Source organism: Halichoerus grypus, chromosome X (genome assembly GCF_964656455.1).
Source record: "Halichoerus grypus chromosome X, mHalGry1.hap1.1, whole genome shotgun sequence".
Classification (NCBI taxonomy): Eukaryota; Metazoa; Chordata; class Mammalia; order Carnivora; family Phocidae; genus Halichoerus; species Halichoerus grypus.
In genome coordinates this window covers 75,041,073-75,058,171 of record NC_135727.1, presented here as the reverse complement: position 1 = coordinate 75,058,171, position 17,099 = coordinate 75,041,073, and the positions used below count along the sequence as shown (strand labels likewise).

General features: G+C 39.6%; 1 protein-coding gene across 1 annotated transcript in view; it reads left to right on the top strand.

Annotated features, from left to right (window-relative positions):
- The window catches only part of HEPH (hephaestin), an 86,290-nt gene extending 69,485 nt beyond the window's left edge, over nt 1-16,805 (top strand). The window contains exons 16-21 of the mRNA XM_078063955.1: nt 4,985-5,091; nt 6,069-6,294; nt 8,888-9,027; nt 9,918-10,080; nt 13,037-13,081; nt 15,739-16,805. Of these exons, the coding sequence (XP_077920081.1) occupies nt 4,985-5,091; nt 6,069-6,294; nt 8,888-9,027; nt 9,918-10,080; nt 13,037-13,081; nt 15,739-15,971 (914 nt within the window). The 3' untranslated portion in view covers nt 15,972-16,805. The remainder of the gene's footprint in view (nt 1-4,984; nt 5,092-6,068; nt 6,295-8,887; nt 9,028-9,917; nt 10,081-13,036; nt 13,082-15,738) is intronic.
- Nucleotides 16,806-17,099: the final 294 nt, after the last annotated feature.

The window sequence follows — 17,099 nt, the reverse complement described above, 5'->3', positions numbered from 1 at the left end:
GTGCTGCATGCACTCTGCTGTTGTGCTTTGGCTGTTCTTTCCTTCAGGCCAGTCTGTAGAGGTTTCCCTTGCCTGCCATGAGTAGTGTTTGGTTCTGGCCTGAATGTGGTGAGTTTTAATTAGGTGTTCTCTGATCTGCTTGTGAAATGAGTTCTGTCACCACCTTGACAGGAAGTGAGGCCCTGCAAACTCTCTGGTCAGGAGACATGGTGTGGGCAGGTGTTTGTGCTGGTCTTCTTGGGAAGAATACAGGTGGTGGGCCTTGGTGTAAGCAAGTTAGACAGCTAGTATTGATGCTATGTTGCTTCCCACAGGTGGCTCTGTGTTTATACTGAGGGGTAGGGGAGGAAGATGGTGCTGGCCAGCTCCTTTGTTCCTGGAGAGGTGTCTCCCTGAACATTGACTCTCAGGGACACACTCTGAGAAGACCAAATTATCTCCCCACTCTGTGCCCCAGGCTTTTTTCAGATAGCTGTTCATGCTGTCTGCCCCAGAATTGTTTGCCTGCTTTCTCTCCAGGAACAATGCAGTGCCCTCCAGACTCTATCCCAGCCAAACTCACTGACCTTTAAAGCTCCAGGCTTTAAGCTCCGGTGATTGTTAGAACTCACAAAATTCAGCCCCTCTCATTTTCCAAGTCAATGGTTTTAGGGAAATATTCTTGTGAATTCTCTACATGCTCCTCTCTCACTCTTCTTCCTCCCTTCCACAGCAGCTGTGGTCCAATTTCCCCTTAACCATGTTTCCACACTTCCCATCTTCTTTGATGTGGCCTCTTCTCTCCCTTTAGTTGTGAATTCTGTTCTGTCAGACTTTAGGTCAATGTCTGGGGTATTTAGGTTGATTTGATAGTTATTGTATTCATAGGACAAAGCGAGCCTAGGATTCTCCTACTCTGCCACCATCTTCCTGCTCCTTAGAGTTCAAAATAGTGAAATATCTTGTCAAAAACGTTCCCATTTTGAATGGGGTTTTTGTTTTCATATTATTGAATCGAGAATTCTTTGTGTATTCTGGATACAGAGGTGAAAGCTTGGCTACTATGGTCAGAACAGGCCCCTCTGAGGAAGTGATGTTTGGACTGATACTTGAATGATAAATAGGAATGAGCCATATTAAGAAAATTTCAGAACAGCTTGAACCACAAATGTAAATAGCTTGAAACAGGAATAATCTCAGTGTGTTTGAGAAGTAAGAAGGAGGCTGCATAGCTATAGCATACTGAACATTATGGATAAGAGTAGGAAATGAATTTGGAGAGATGAACAAAAATCAGAGATATTATGTCATGTCTTGCAATTCATAGTAAGGAGTTTTTATTTCATTGTAATTGTAATGGAAAGCTGTTCCAGGGGTGTAGCATTGTCTACTTTATGTTTTAAAAGATTTCATTTGTGTTTATGTGGGGCATGTGTTACAGGAGGGACCATTTAGGTATCTATTATGGTTGTACAGGTGACAGAAGATGATGGTATAGACTAGGGTAGTAGCTGTGGAGACAAATAGAAGTGGATGGATGGGGATATATTTCTTAGGTAGATCCCTCAGAACATGCTGATGGATATGAGATATGGGGGGAAAGAATAAAAAATAACTCCTGATTTTTTTCCTGAATAACTGGTTTCACTACTGAGATAGGAGGAGTAGATTTGAGAGAGAAGTCAAAGATGTATTTTTAATATGTTGAGTTTGAGATAAAAATTAAACAACTTTAAGTGTCAAGTAGACAGTTGAATAAAGGAGTTTAAAACTCAGTGGAGAGGTTGGAGGATGGTTTAGGTAAAGAGAATAACATCATCAAAGCACAAAGCTGTGAAAGTATGGGATATGCTCAGAGGTAAATAATTAAGTTTGGCCAGTGTCCTTTTTACAGAAGTAGGAAGAGTAAGAAATAGGCTAAAAGATAAGCCAGGGCTGAGTTAGAAAGGGCTTAGATGTTTGGATGAAGTGTTTGGACTTCATTCTTTGGGTATAAGGGAGCTATTAAAATTTTGAAGAGAAGAGTGACTTGAAAAAGAGAGGTTTGGAAAAAATTGATATCACATAGCAAAAACAATCTTCAAAAAGAGTAACAAAGTTGGAGAAGTTACACTTACCAATTTCAAAACTTACTATAAAGCACAATAATCAAGACTTTTGGTAATGGCATAAAGATATATAGATTAATGGGATAGGACTGAGAGTACAGAAATAAACCCTTATATTTATGGTCAATTAATTTTTAACAAGGGTTCCAAGACTATTTAATGGAGAAATAATAGTTTTTTCAACAAATGGTGCTGAGACATAGTAGATATCAGCATGCAAAACAGTGGAATTGGACTCCCTACCTCTCACCATATAGAAAAACTAACTCAAAATGGATCAAACACCTAAATGTAAGAGCTAAAGCTACAAAACTTTTAAAAGAAAACATAAAAATTTGTGACCCTGAGTTAGAAAATGATTCTTAGATACAACACTAAAAGCACACATGACTAAATAATAAATAAATAAACTGGACTTCCTCAAAATTAAAAGTTTTTGTGCTTCACAGTATACCATCGAGAAAGTGAAAAGTGGTAGCTACTTCTGGGTGGAGTGGAGCAGCAATGGTTCCTTCTGAGTAAGGGAGCCATAGAAGAGCTGGCTACTTTTGGGGGCTCAGCAACAGCAGCTCCTTGTGTTGAGGATCAGTGCAGTAGTGGCTTCTACTTTGGGAGAACAGTGAAGTGGTGGCTCCTTGTGGGGGGACGGAACATAAGTGGCTCCTTCTTGGGGGGTTTGAGGTTGTTGGTGTCTCCTTATGGGGGGACAGAATGTCTGTGGCTCTTTGGGTGGGGAGTTAAAGCAGCTTCTTCTTGGTGAGGTATGTGGAGCACTAACAGCTCCTCCTGGGGTAGTGCAGAGAAACAATGGCTCCTTCTGGAAAATGCAACATTGAAGGTTCTTTCCTCAGAGGGAATAAGCAGAAGGGCAGCAGTTTTTTCTGGGTGTGGAGCATGGAGTGGTAGCAGCTTCTTCTTGGGAGGATGCCGTGGTGGTATCTCCTTCTAAGGGAGTATAGCAGTAGCAACTCCTTCTCTGAGGAAATACAGCAGCAATGACTCCTTGTGGAGCTGGAAGCAAATAACCTGTGACTCACTGGGGGAGGGAAGATGGGCAGTGGCTCCTTAGGGGCTCCCCCTTGGGGCACAAGATAAGCTTTGAGGGGACATATAAGCTATAACTTCTTGGGTTGGAGCAGAGTGGTCATGATTCTTGCTTGAAAAAGTGGCAGAGGGTCATGGACTCCAGGCAGCTCAGTCAGCTGAGGCCAGTGCCAAGAAAGACTCCCTGGCTGTGGTGGTGAGGGCTGCTGGGGTCCACCTTCTTTTCATGTCTCCCATGAGTGCTCTCCCTTGGTACCAGCTACACCAGACAGGGATGACGTAGGTAAGATACTTCCTACACTTTTTTTATATGGCCATATTCAGGTTTTTGCCCTGCTGGGTTGTTACAATTTCTTCATTATATTCTGAAGCTTTCTTAGAGCTATTTTTGTGGGTATATAGTTGTTTATTCTTTATTTTCCTTATTTTTGTTGTTATTGTGGGAAGAAATTAGCATTAAGACCTCCTTAGTCTATCAATTTGCTGACATCCATCCTGTATAATTGAATTTGTATAAAATACTCAAAATGGGCAAATCTATAGAGACATAAAGTGGGTTAGTGGTTGTCCAGGGCTTGGGTGAGTGGGTGATTAGAGAATGATGGCTAAAGAGTGAAGATTTTTTTTTTTTTTTTAGTGGTAATGATCTTTTAAAAATTGATTGTGGTGATGTTACAAAATCCTGTGAATATACTAAAAACCTTTATATATTTTTTTTATTAAGATTTTTTATTTATTTATCTAAGAGAGAGAATGGGAGACAGAGAGCATGAGAGGGGGAGGATCAGAGGGAGAAGCAGACTCCCCACTGAGCAGGGAGTCCGATGCGGGACTCGATCCCCGGACTCCAGGATCATGACCTGAGCCGAAGGCAGTTGCTTAACCAACTGAGCCATCCAGGCGCCCCTAAAAACCTTTAAATGGGTGAGTTGTATGATATGCAAATTATATCTCAATAAAACTGTTATAAAAATTAATATGGCATCAGTTAGAAGACGGATTGGAGAGGACAAAACTTGGAGGCAGAGAAACATGTTAGGGGGGTTTGTAATAGTCCATTTGAGAAAATAAGGGTCTATACTATCGCAGTAGTATTGGGAATTGGAAGGAGGATAGCATAGCAATACAATGTATTGTAGAGGTATTATCGATAGAACTTACTATTTGGTTGCATATGGAGTGTGTAAAGGTGGGAAGATGAAGAAAACTAAGGTTTTGAGTCTGGGTAAGGAGAAGGGTTTTGATGTCATTACTAGGTACTGGGAACACAGATTAAATTAACAAGTTATGTTTTCAAATGAGGGAGGTGAATTCAGAACAATTTTAGTTTTTGATGTGTTGTCAGGACAATCTTCAAAAGATGCCCAGTATCTAATTTAAAAAATTCAGATTGGAGCTTAATGGCAAGGGAGGTCTGGTTAGTATTTATGAGTCACCAATACATAGATCATAATTGATCTTCCATAGGGAGAGTATGGAGAGAGGAAGAAGGGGACTAGAGACAGAGCCTTGGGGAAACAGCTGAATATAGGAAGCAGCAGCAAGAAAAGGAGAACAAAGCAGAGCCAAAACGAGAAGGAGGGAGGACATTATAAGCAGAGAGAACAGTATCAGAACTGCTTTACCAGAGGATTGGACCGGGGCTTTTAAAGATAGGGATAGTAGAAGAGAGGCTGGAGGTGTCTCAGGAGGGAGAAAAGCAAAGTCACAAAAATAAAATGGAGACTGGTATGGAAATAATGGAAAAAGATCTTAAAGGTCTTGAGACTCACCCGTCACAGCACTTTGGGGCACCTAAGAGTTGGGAAAAAAATTGACATGGCCCAACTGGTAATCCCTATTACCCTTCCTAGGTGAGGTTCTCACTTACCAATGGAACATCCCAGAAAGATCTGGCCCAGGGCCCAATGATTCTGCTTGTGTTTCCTGGATCTATTATTCTGCAGTGGATCCCATCAAGGTAAAGACAATATTGGTTTCCTGGAGGTGAGTCCCATAAATGGACAGAGCCCAGCCCTGAAATACTGAAGCCCAGAGTTTGGGGGAAATTCCTCAAATATGGGGTTTATTTTAATAGACAGAAGGAGGAATGAAGGGAATAGGTAGCACCACATATTTATCCCTAAGGGTTTTCTTCTTTGTTTCTTTGTCTTGGGTCCTATAAGTCAATATGCTCTCATTTAAAAAGCCCAGGATTGGTTGTCAAGAAATTCGAGTTTTAGCCCCAAATTTGGTTCACTCTTGTCTTTGGAGTGACTTTAGATGAGTCATTATCTCCCTGTTTCCTCATCTGGAAAATGAGTTTATCTATCTAGGCAACCATTCAGTCAGCTGTCAGCAATCATTATTGAAAGACTACTACATTTTAGGCATTTTACTTGGTGCTTTGGATGATAAAAATGTAAAGATATATATATATCTTTATATATATAAAGCTCCTTGAAAACCATATGATAGAAAGTGCTATGGGGGGTGGGGTCCATGAAAGAGTGATTACTTCTGCTTGGAGGAGATGATTAAAGGGAACCTGGAGAAGGCACCACAATGGAAGGTGCATGTACTTTAAACCCTGAAATCTAAATAGCACTATGCCATAAGATAAGGTATATGGCAGAGGAGAAGGCATTACAGGAAGAAAAAAAAAGTATGAGGAAAAGTACTGGGTAGTGAAAGTGCCTTTGGGTTTGGTGATCAATGGATAGGCCAGCCTAGCTAAAGTAATAGGTTGGATAGTACATCTAACCTGTGTCCCAAGATGGTTATGAGAATGAATTCAGATAACATAGTGGAGGTAAATATATACCTTATAAATGTAAGACATTATGATAAAGTGCTGAACACAGTGGACTTGGATGTCAGCCTTGCACCCTGTAGAACACTGCTACCCAGGAATGACTCCATTTTTTTTTACTGTATCCTCCTCTTTCCCATTCTCAGGACATGTATAGTGGCCTGATTGGACCCTTGACCATCTGCCGAAAGGGCACCCTGGAGCCCTATGGAGGACGTAATGACATGGACCGAGAATTTGCCTTGTTATTCTTGATCTTTGATGAGAACCAGTCTTGGTATCTGGAGGAGAATGTAGCAGCCCATGGGCCCCAGGAGCCAGGCCATGTTAACCTACAGGATGAGATTTTTCTGGAGAGCAATAAAATGCATGGTCTGTAGAAAAGAACCTATCCCTCTTCCAAAGAACTCCCCACTAGTTGCATGGGGGTATATGATAGGCCCATCACTACCTAAGGGAGCATAATTCTTGAAAGAATGGGAAGGAAGGTAGGAAGGTGGTAAGTGAATAAATTAGAAGAACTGTCTCTTACTATTGTACATTTATATACACAAAGCAGATAAGTAGTCCACATTAGATCAGGTGCCCATAAAGCAAGAGGCTGACTCTGTAAAGTTGTAGTGACACCAACATATTTTAACACACTAGAAAAGGAAGATGGAGATTTATGACCCTCAATGTACCTGGTGGGTTGGCTGCTTATGGCCCTTCTGCGTCAAAATCCTAAGTTTAGTCTCTCAATGTCATCTTATTTCTTTACCACTATGGATCTGGGATCTACTTTCTCAATAGATTCCAATATAGATGGATGAAAGACAGCTTGTCTTTTAGTGTATTTTCAAAACAAAGTTTCAATTTACAGAGAGAAGCATTGGAGGAGAGAGCCTCAGAATATAGAATGCTGGATTTATATTACATACAATGAAGAGCTTTTTGATGCTTGGATGAATTTTGGAAGGAAATTGTACATCCAAGCCGTCCTTTGTTTCAGAGATCTGTGTATCATTTCACAGATGAGAAAATCTGAGTGAGAACTTAAATATACTGAAATGTATGAAGTGATTTCTCACCATCCTTTCTAGTGCGATATTTCTTTGACCTGACCTGAGGATAAGGTGTAGCTTTGATAATGACTCCAATGGAACTCAAAATTAGTATCTCATTGTCACATAGATTTTAGCTATTTCCCCTTGATGGAGATATAAGTGATTCACATTGGAATAGAAGATTCACAAAATGAACAATGTGAACTTTTTAGTTCCCGTCAAATCAGAGAAATAATTTGCTCAGGAGAAAAGGGGAATTGGGGCACAGTTAGACCTTGTTAGTGCCCAGTTGTTTGGTTAATGCCTATTTCTCTCTGTTTATGTGTTCATTCATCTAAACTCTTCAGGTATCAGTCCATCTACTTATTTATCAGGTATTTGTTGAGTTCTTTCTGAATGATGTTACTGTAGATAGATAATGTTGGGGTCTGAGGGAAAATAAATATTTTTCCCTTCTCTTCCAGATTCCTGAACCAATTAAAATTTTAAAAAAGATAGAGATTCTTAAGATCAAGTGTGAGCTTATTAAGAAAGCTAATTGGAAAACTGAATTTATTTCTGAAACTAAATGGACTCGCTAATATTACCCCTGCAGTGGATATTTTCTACCCTGACATTGACATAAATAAACAACAATAGCCCTCTCTTTTGCAGGGGTAGAATCTTCTCTATAAAGGCATAGTAAATCCATTTGCATTCTTTTCTGTGGTCAGACTGATTCAAGAGACAGAAGATTCAGAGGGGGTGGAGTTGAGCATTTTTAGTTCTATTTTTGTTTTTTCAAATTCACAATTAGTTGGGGTAATACAGAGAGAGGCTATAAATTTTCCTTCCATTGTTTCCCCTCTTGGAGTGTAGAGTAAAAATTACTTCCCCTCCATGAGAACATGTGGGGTACAGGAATGTATCCTGGACATAGTCCTGATGATGTGAATTAACATGGCTATGGGTAATTTGTTGTCTTTAGAGCATAGGATGTGGCCTGGGAAGAAACATATAATGAGGCCCATGCATTAATATCATTATTAAGCCCAAGAACATGACAAATACTTTTTATTTAGCATATATTGTAAGCTCAGGTGTCTGCTGGGTGCTCTGAAGAATACAAGGAAACTATATTAGTATAGTACATACATTCATTTCCTGCTTACTAGGAACTTATAGTCTAGTTGGGGATATAAGCTTCCACAAATTAAAAGATAAGTAAGTGTAGAAGGGAGTTTCTAGTGAGTTCCAAATAGTGGTACAAACAATATTGGAGGGGTTCAGAGGTAGAAGGAGGTGAAGGGAATGAGAGGTACTAAGAGGAGCTAGATCAAGGAAGTGTTCTTGGATAAGGTGAAGTTCTGACTGGGCTTTGAAAAGATGGATAAAAGAAGGCAGGATTTATAGGGGTAAAGATCAGAAGCATGAGCAAGGACACAAAGAACATGCATAGGGGGACATATGGGGGATGGTGAATAAAACACCCTAATTGGAATAAATATTTTAGATAATGAGAGATGAGCATGGGAAGGTGGTTTGGGCTTTTATTTTGAAGGACCTTGTTGGCTGAACTAAGGAGCCATGGTCTTGATTTTTTAGGCAGGAGAGAGCTATTACAGTATTTTTAACAGTAGAATGACATGGTCAGATTAGTTATTTAGAAAGACCACTCTGATAACACCAGTGTGTAAGATAGACTGAAGGGAGGCAAATGGAATAGAGATTAAAGAAGTTAAGAAGCTATTGCACTGGGTGTTATATGAAAATAATGAATCATGAAACACTACAAAAAAAACTAATGATGTACTGTATGGTGACTAACATAACATAAAAAAAAGAAGCTATTGCTATCATCAGACATGATAGGAATTATCTTTAAGGCAGTGGCAATGGTAAGTCAAAATGAGAGAAATGAGACTTTTTCTTTTTTACAGCCATTAATGGAAAGCTCTACAGCAACCTCGGGGGTCTTACCATGTACCAAGGAGAACGAGTGGCCTGGTACATGCTGGGCATGGGCCAAGATATTGACCTCCACACTGTCCACTTCCATGCAGAGAGCTTCCTATATCGGGTGAGTAAGAAAAGGGCTGAGTACCTCAAGAATGATTAGAAGAATGCTTTGACAGTCATTAAGGAAGAAGAGAACAACTTCTTAAGGAAGAAGATGTTAGTTAAAAGGGGAGAGGTCTTGTACATGGAGAATTGAGCTGGGAATTCTAGTTTGGCTGTGTATTCCAGGGTCAGTCACTTCCCTCTAGTCCTTAGCTTTTCCTTCTAGTATAGAAGAAATGAGTAGCTCATTTATGGTGTAAGTAGGTTGAAGAAATCAATGTAATTGGATACCAGACAAGGACTGGAGAGATAGTGAACAGTGATCCTAAGAGCAAGAAATTTCAGAGTGATATCTCAGAATCTATGAAAGTTCTTAATCAGTTATAAAAAGAACTTCAATTCAGGAGCTACATGGAACAACAGGCAGATTTTGAAAAAGAAGATTTAGTCTTAGGGAAAGGGAGCAGAGTTGAAGGCATTAATGTAGAATTAAAGTTATAGAAATGTGATAAAAGTGATAGCATGGAGAGGAAACTAAATTGAGTTCAATTTCTAAAGGAAATATGTGGTTCCTTCCTAGGAGTCAAGGCTTAAGCCAAAATCCCAAATGTCAGCCTGCTAAAAAGTATGGTGATATTAGTTTTATCCCCCAGAGGAAGATGGAATGTCTTTTACTTTGGGACACTTTAAGAAAAAGTAGGAAGAAAGGGTCTCCTCTGTTGATTCAGTTTGTGTGGGTGGGTTTATAAGGAAGATGGATAAGGCGGACTCTTTAAGCTGCTCTCTGATCTATGAATCTTGGAGTCCCATGTCCCTGATTGGGACATCCAAGCTTTTTAGCTCCTATAAGCTCTGAGATTATCTCTTTACCCTTTATTTCCTCTCCCCTACTCCCAATATTTATTACAGAATGGAGAGAGCTACCGGGCAGATGTGGTGGATCTGTTCCCAGGAACCTTTGAGGTTGTGGAAATGGTAGCCAGTAACCCTGGGACATGGTTGATGCACTGCCATGTTTCTGATCATGTCCATGCTGGTATGGAGACCCTCTTTACTGTTTTATCCCAAAGAGGTAAGGTCTAACTTCTCAAGACTGGAAATCTTCAAACACTTTATGTAGCCTACAGGAACCAGTTAATCCCTAGAAATTCCTTGCATCTGTCTTTCTGATCCCAGAAGAACCAGGATTTAAGACAGAACAGTCCCCACCCAGGTGTTCTCCCAACTAATATTTCTCATTCTCCATTGCCCCCTTGTTCCTGCCCCCTCCTAATTACTTTGACATCTATTGATTTCACATTAGTTGACCCAGCCTGAAACTCGTTAAGCTCTATGCATTGATGCTTACCATAGATATGCTTCCTTTGAAATATATTTCATTTGAATATAAATTTATTATTTTATGATTCATTAGAGGTGTTATTTCAAGAAATTTTGCAAATAAGTCCTTTCTTTTAAAAAAAAGAAATATAATTCTAATAGTCACCTCTTAATTGATTGGTGAAAAAGTTCTTTCTGTCTTGGAACAAGTTGGCCTAAAGCTAGATGGAGATATTGGCCTTCAATTATAGCTTATCCCAGAAATATGTGAAGGGTGAAAAAAAAAAAGGGTTTGTCTTATATTTTTATATGGAGAGTGAATTGCTGGGGTAATTTCTTTACCACTCAGTCGTTGTTCATCACCAAGAACATAGAAGTTTAGGCTGCCATGAACTTTGTGTCTTTGGGTCATTAATTGTTTAAGAGCCTCTTGACCTGAGTCTAGGATTTCCAGTCATTGACACTCTATCAGCAGAAGTAGAAAGTTTGAAAATGTCTTTGGGTATTCAAAAAGCTTAGTAAACCAGGGTAGAGAACACAACTCTGCTATTTACCCCCAGGGAAAGAGAAATTGTCCATTATGATATCCTGTATCTTTGAAAAGCTTTGTTCTCTAGTAACCCATAGTGCTAAAATGTGGCTTCAACTCTAGTACTACTACTTCTACTACTACTCTAGTACTATTCCTTACTACCCAGATAGGTCCACAGAATTCTTTGTTGTATTTTCTCAGTCTTTAGAACCAAAGTCAAGTGATGAATTGATGTGTCATCAAGATGCTATAGATTCAGGTACCTGGGTGGCTCAGTTGGTTAAGTGTCTCCTTTGGCTCAGGTCGTGATCCCAAGGACCTGGGATCGAGCTCCATGTCGGGCCCCTTGCTCATTGGGGAGTCTGCTTCTCCCTCTCCCTCTGCCTCCCCCCCTCCACTCATTCTCTCTCTCTCAAATGAATAAATAAAAGCTTTGAAAAAAAGGTGCTATAGATGGAAGACAACGGTTTTATCGGTCTATGATGAGTAATCCAAAATCTGGACCATTTAATAAACAACAGATTATCACAATACATATGATCAGAGAACCTCCATGAATAAGGATAGCCCATATCTCTGACAAGGAGCCAGCCCATAAAGCTCACCTATTTGCTTTTTTGTTTGTTTATACCTCATGATACTCTAATTCAATATTGCTCCAACTACATATGTGCTAACTGGCAAACCAGAGGAAATAGTTGAAGACAGATAGGGAAGAAAGGACTAATTGTTGAAACAAAGTTCCTGATGAGGAAACAGGGAATGAAGACTGGAGCTAAAATGAAAAATTAGACTGGAGTAAGTTTTTGTTTGTTTATTTACTAAAAGGGGAGAAAAGACAGAAAAGAAAATGATCAATGTGTAAGTTTGGGTGAGGGGTTTGTCAGAAAGAATATTTCTGTTTTATGGTCTCTGCTTCATTTGTGAGAGAGGAGACAGAGTCATCTACTGAGAGTGAAAGATAGTTAGTAGGATAAGGAATTGAAGAGAGTGGGCTAAGGTTTGAAATAACCACTCCAGGAGATGGGAAAACAAAATTTACTCTGAGTGATGGAAAATAAATTAATTATTGGCAGGCAACACTGAGGGCCTAAAGTTGGACACAAAGAATACTGGTATTTACAATTACATGATTTTTCTCCACCAATATTCAGCAAATCAGACAAAACACGGGGAAAACATAGTTACTATGGTTTTCAGTGGATGATTATAACACTTCTGGTAAGTTAGTAGTTGAAGTGATAGACCATAGAGTCTAGCCAGACCAGGAAAGGGGAGGGGGAAGAGAGGATGAAGCTAATAGTTTGGGAAAAATGGAAGGATCCAGAAACTGGAGATCTTTATGAAGTGAGGATAACAGGTTAAATGGAATAAATAGCATTAAAACATTGAAGGAATAGGAGGATGTTGTTAGATTTTATATTTCTGAGATGGAGCAGTTCTGAATAATAAGTCCAATGTGACCATGGGAGGTGTTGATAGAATAAGAGTAGATGTAAAAGTTGTTGGAGTTAAAAGTTCCAGAAACTGTGAAGCTTGAGGGGTGAATGGTGGGAATTGAGGAAGAAGAAGACTGTGCCGGGTACCAAATTCAGTCCATGAATGAAAATAACTACCAGGTAACAGTGACAAAAAATGGTTGTGGGTTTTCTAGCCAAATAATATAAGCCTCAAATGAGATAGAGATATGCCACAAAAAAAGGGGAGGAACAATTATCTCAAACCAGTATTGAGAGGATATAAAGGAAACATAGTGCTCAGAGAAGAGCTCAGCCTCATTAAAGCCAGAAGAAGAAGTGTTTGAGGAGATTTTGAATATGTAGGGATATCGTTTTGAAAAGGGACAGAAATGTCCTGAAGGGAAGGTAGGAAAGGGTGACAAAGAAAACAAGAATGTGGATAGGAAGTACCAATAAATATGTACATAATGGCAGAGGGTTGACTTACCTTTTGGACTCCCAAGCCTATGTTTTTGCTTATATTTTTATCAGTACTCAAAATCAAATCCATATACCAATATTGACTTTGACAATAAGGTAGTTAATTCCAGGCACCTTCATTTTACTTAGGATACCACAGAGAAATTCCTCTAACCAATGCCAATACCCACAACAAACCTGTGGATTGGTAGGAATAATAACAAAGCTAACTAACTTCTTTTTTTTTTTTTTTCCAGAACACGTAAGCACTATCACCACCATCACCAAAGAGATTGGAAAGGGTAAGGAGAATAACGCACAAACTGGGTAGTTGTATGTAGTATGTACTTGGGGGGGGGGAGGTGTAGTGCCTCTAGAAGATGAAGTTCACTGACCAAAAGGTGGACTATAATACTAGCAGGAAGCATTCTGAGATTTTTGTAAGACTTCAAAAGCCAGGAACCCAAGGTTCAACTTCTCTAAGCAGGTTTATTCTCTGCCCCCCACTCCCAACCTCCTAAGTTGAGGAAAACAGCTTAATCCCCAGTTGAAGGTTGCATTCTCAGCTTCCCACCTAATGTATGAGGGGGAAGAAAATTCAGAGTTTCACTGGGTTGGACATAAAGGAGCTATAACACAGACATAAACTACTCACAGAGACAGTATGCAACTAGTACAAATACCATACATACAGTCTGCATCAGCTATTTTTATTCTTGTATCTATGGAATACCAAATAGTTGACTCTTTGGAACCAGCCATTTCTGCCCTTCAAAAAAGTAGAAATTCTTGTCCTACCTAAACTAGGTCCAAATAGTGCTTTCACTCTCCCCACACCATTTGTGCCTGGACTGAGAAAGACTCAGAAAGTTATGAGAGCTAGAAGGGATGTTAGAGATCATCAGTTGAGTCTGGTGATTTTTTTCAGTTATGTTTGCAAAAGTCCTAATGATATCCCTAAGAAACTTATAAACTGTCATTCAGGGGACTAGGGTATGTCCTGGAGGGATCGGGGTAAGGTAAAGTGAGGCTGAGAGAGTGGAATGGCATACATATATATATATATGTGTGTGTGTGTGTGTGTGTGTGTGTGTGTGTGTATTTGTATATATAGAAAGAAGGTCACTTACTCTGGGAAACAAAGAATGAGTTATTGTGACTAAAGAGTAGAAGATAAAACCAAAAAAGGCAGGTTAGAGCCTGATTGTGAGAGTTGGAATTTGTATATATCCACACATATATATTGGTGTGTATATACATATTTTGTGTGTATATTTGGATATACATAATACATATTTCTATGTACATACATACTCATAAGCTCTTACTTGTAAGAAAGGTTCCACAATGGGGAAAAAACTCAAAAACTGTGGTCTAATAAAACCCAATAATTTTGTACATGAGAAACAGAGATGGAAGGTAATTTGTCCAAGGTTACAAAAGGAGTTAAGTGGTAGAATGTAAACTCAGAACTAGGATGTTTTCCAGCTTCCATTTGAACTCATTATATTTCGTCTTCTCTCTGTTCTTTTAAGAATGTTCATTCATCCATTTATATATTTATCAAACATGTGCTAAGTTCCAGGGACACTAAACAACTAAGAAACATAGTACTCTCCAGGAGGTTTGTGTCTAGATATGGAATGAGACACAAAAACAATAATTGCACTGCTGGTATACATTGTAAAAAAGGGGGGGGCAAAAAATAACAGCTATCAGTTATTGTGCATTTGTTATCTTCCAGGTGCTATGCTAAATACCATAAATATTAACTCACTTAAATCTCACAAGAAACCTCTGAGCTAAGTTTGGTTCTTTTTTTTTTTTTTTAATAGTTTTTTTTTTTTTAAGATTTTATTTATTTGACAGAGAGAGAGATAGCGAGAGCAGGAACACAAGCAGGGGGAGTGGGAGAGGGAGAAGCAGGCTTCCCGCCAAGCAGGGAGCCCGATGTGGGACTCGATCCCGGGACCCCGGGATCATGACCTGAGCCGAAGGCAGACGCTTAACGACTGAGCCACCCAGGCGCCCTAAGTTTGGTTCTTATCACCATTTCATAAAACAGGAGACTGTAAGGATACTTTGGGAACACAAGAAAGGACCATTGACTGCCCAGCTAAATTGAATAAGGCTTTGTAACATTTAAGATGGCTATAGAAGAAGGCTTTGTAACATTTAAGATGGGTATAGAAAGGTGAAGAGGGAAAAAGGGTGTTCAGAAAGTCTTGGGAGCCTGAAAGAAGGTCACTTACTCTGGGAAACAAAGAATGAGTTATTGTAACTAAAGAGCAGAAGATAAAACTAAAAAAGGTAGGTTAGAGCCTGATTGTGAGAGTTGGAATGCCTGGCTTGATTCTGAGTTTTACTCTGTGAGTTAATTGGAGATCAGCAAAAGTCTATATGCCAAGAACTAAGACAATCAGATTATTTCACCTGGAAAGATCAATGTGACATCAGTATTATCATGACCCAAAAAGGTGACAGACCAGACAGCACAGTGGCAGGCAGTTATCATGGTCCAATAGTCAAATTGAGCATTGATAAGCTAGATGATTTAGTCATACTGCCTCCTTGAAGATTCTACTCATTGCTCCCAATTCTATCATCTGGAAACATGCAGACCAAATCCAATTATTTTTATTATTATTATTTTTACATCACAAGCCTTTATATATTTGAAGAAATATATCAAGGTCCTTTCTACTCTGAGTTTTAGCTCTTTCCATGGGGGAATTGGGCCCTCAGTGATTCCTACGGGCTTTCTCAGCTGTGACATCTTGTTACACAAATTCTTTGTAACCTATAAATCTGTCTGCATCAGCTGGTCTTTTTAGGGATAGCAGTTCCTCTGTCCAGTTTTGATGGGGTTATTTCTTCTTTCCCAGGAGTTGACTGCAAATGGTGCCCCATTAGAGTACTCTCCACCTCAGGGTTCCCATTTTTTCTTATTCCATTTCAGCAACAATCCTCAGAGACATTGGAGAAGGAAATGTGAAGATGCTGGGCTTGCAGATCCCTGTGAAGAATATTGAGATGCTGGCTTCTGTTTTAATTGCTATGAGTATCATTCTCCTGCTCATTGCTCTGGCTCTTAGTGGTGTGGTCTGGTACCAGCATCGGCAGAGAAAGCTACGACGCAACAGGAGGTCCATCCTGGATGACAGCTTCAAGCTTCTGTCCCTCAAGCAGTAACAGCTGAATCCTGCAACTGCATGTCTTGAATGCAGTCCCAGAAGGCCATGCTCTAGTAACTGACCCCACTGTCAAAGGCACATGGATGGTAGAGAGGCAGAGGAGGGAATCAGACTCATCTGAGCATTTCTTCACTTATTTATTTACATGGAAATTATGTACTTTCTTTCTCTATTTTTTTTTCTCCACTTGGGCAGCTGGGGCAAGAAAGTCCCCTCATATCCTATATTACAAATTTCAGCAGCTGGATTATATCAACCACTGACACTTGGAAGATCTGGAAATTCCTAATAACTGATTCTTCTTACAAAGTAGATACCAAGGGTAAAACTCATTGATTAGGTTTCTGTTGCTTTTCAGGACCTAGGCAAGTTCACTCTGATCCAAGGTTAAGTGAGCTGTGAAAATAATCCACATCTAAACTAAGGACTAAGAAAATGGGCATGATGGAGAATGGGTGGGGTGGGATTTGAAGATCAAAATTTTATTTTGATTCTCCTTAGGAACAAACTATTTTGGAGAAGTGGGTAGATGGAATATTGTTGCTATGAGTACCTGCAACCCCTGGAGCCAGAAGCTCCTCAGGAAGTTAGTCCTCCATGTTTCTGGCACAGTTTCACTAAAGGGAATGTTGGGTGTCCTTTCCATATTTTAGACAACAAATCCTATACATTCAAGTACTTGGTAGAAGACTATAAGAGTGAACATGGTGTTTTTAATGATCCCTGTGGCCTCTGGGAGTTTGTGACCATTATTGAAACAAAGAGCACTCACTGAGGGGAGTGTAATATGGGTCTGTTTATCCTATTTATGGAGCCTGCGTGTTTGTGTTTTAGAAATGGAAAAGGTGTCTTAGTCAGAGTGGTGGCTATCATCTTTTAACCCATAGGTGCCAAAATATTTTGAATTCTAAGAAAATTTTCCAGATGGAAATAGAGGGCTGAGACAAGACTTAAACCTGTCCACTGGGCAAGGAGAGGTGGGCACAGATCTCGTGGAGTCCTTGGCATTTGGGGGTATAAGAGGTATTTTTGCAATTTGGGGAGCTTTTTAATAGGACAGGATCCTTCTCTCGGGTACCCTAAAGCAATATTCCTTGTCACCCGTAAGTTCATACCTCTCAGAAAC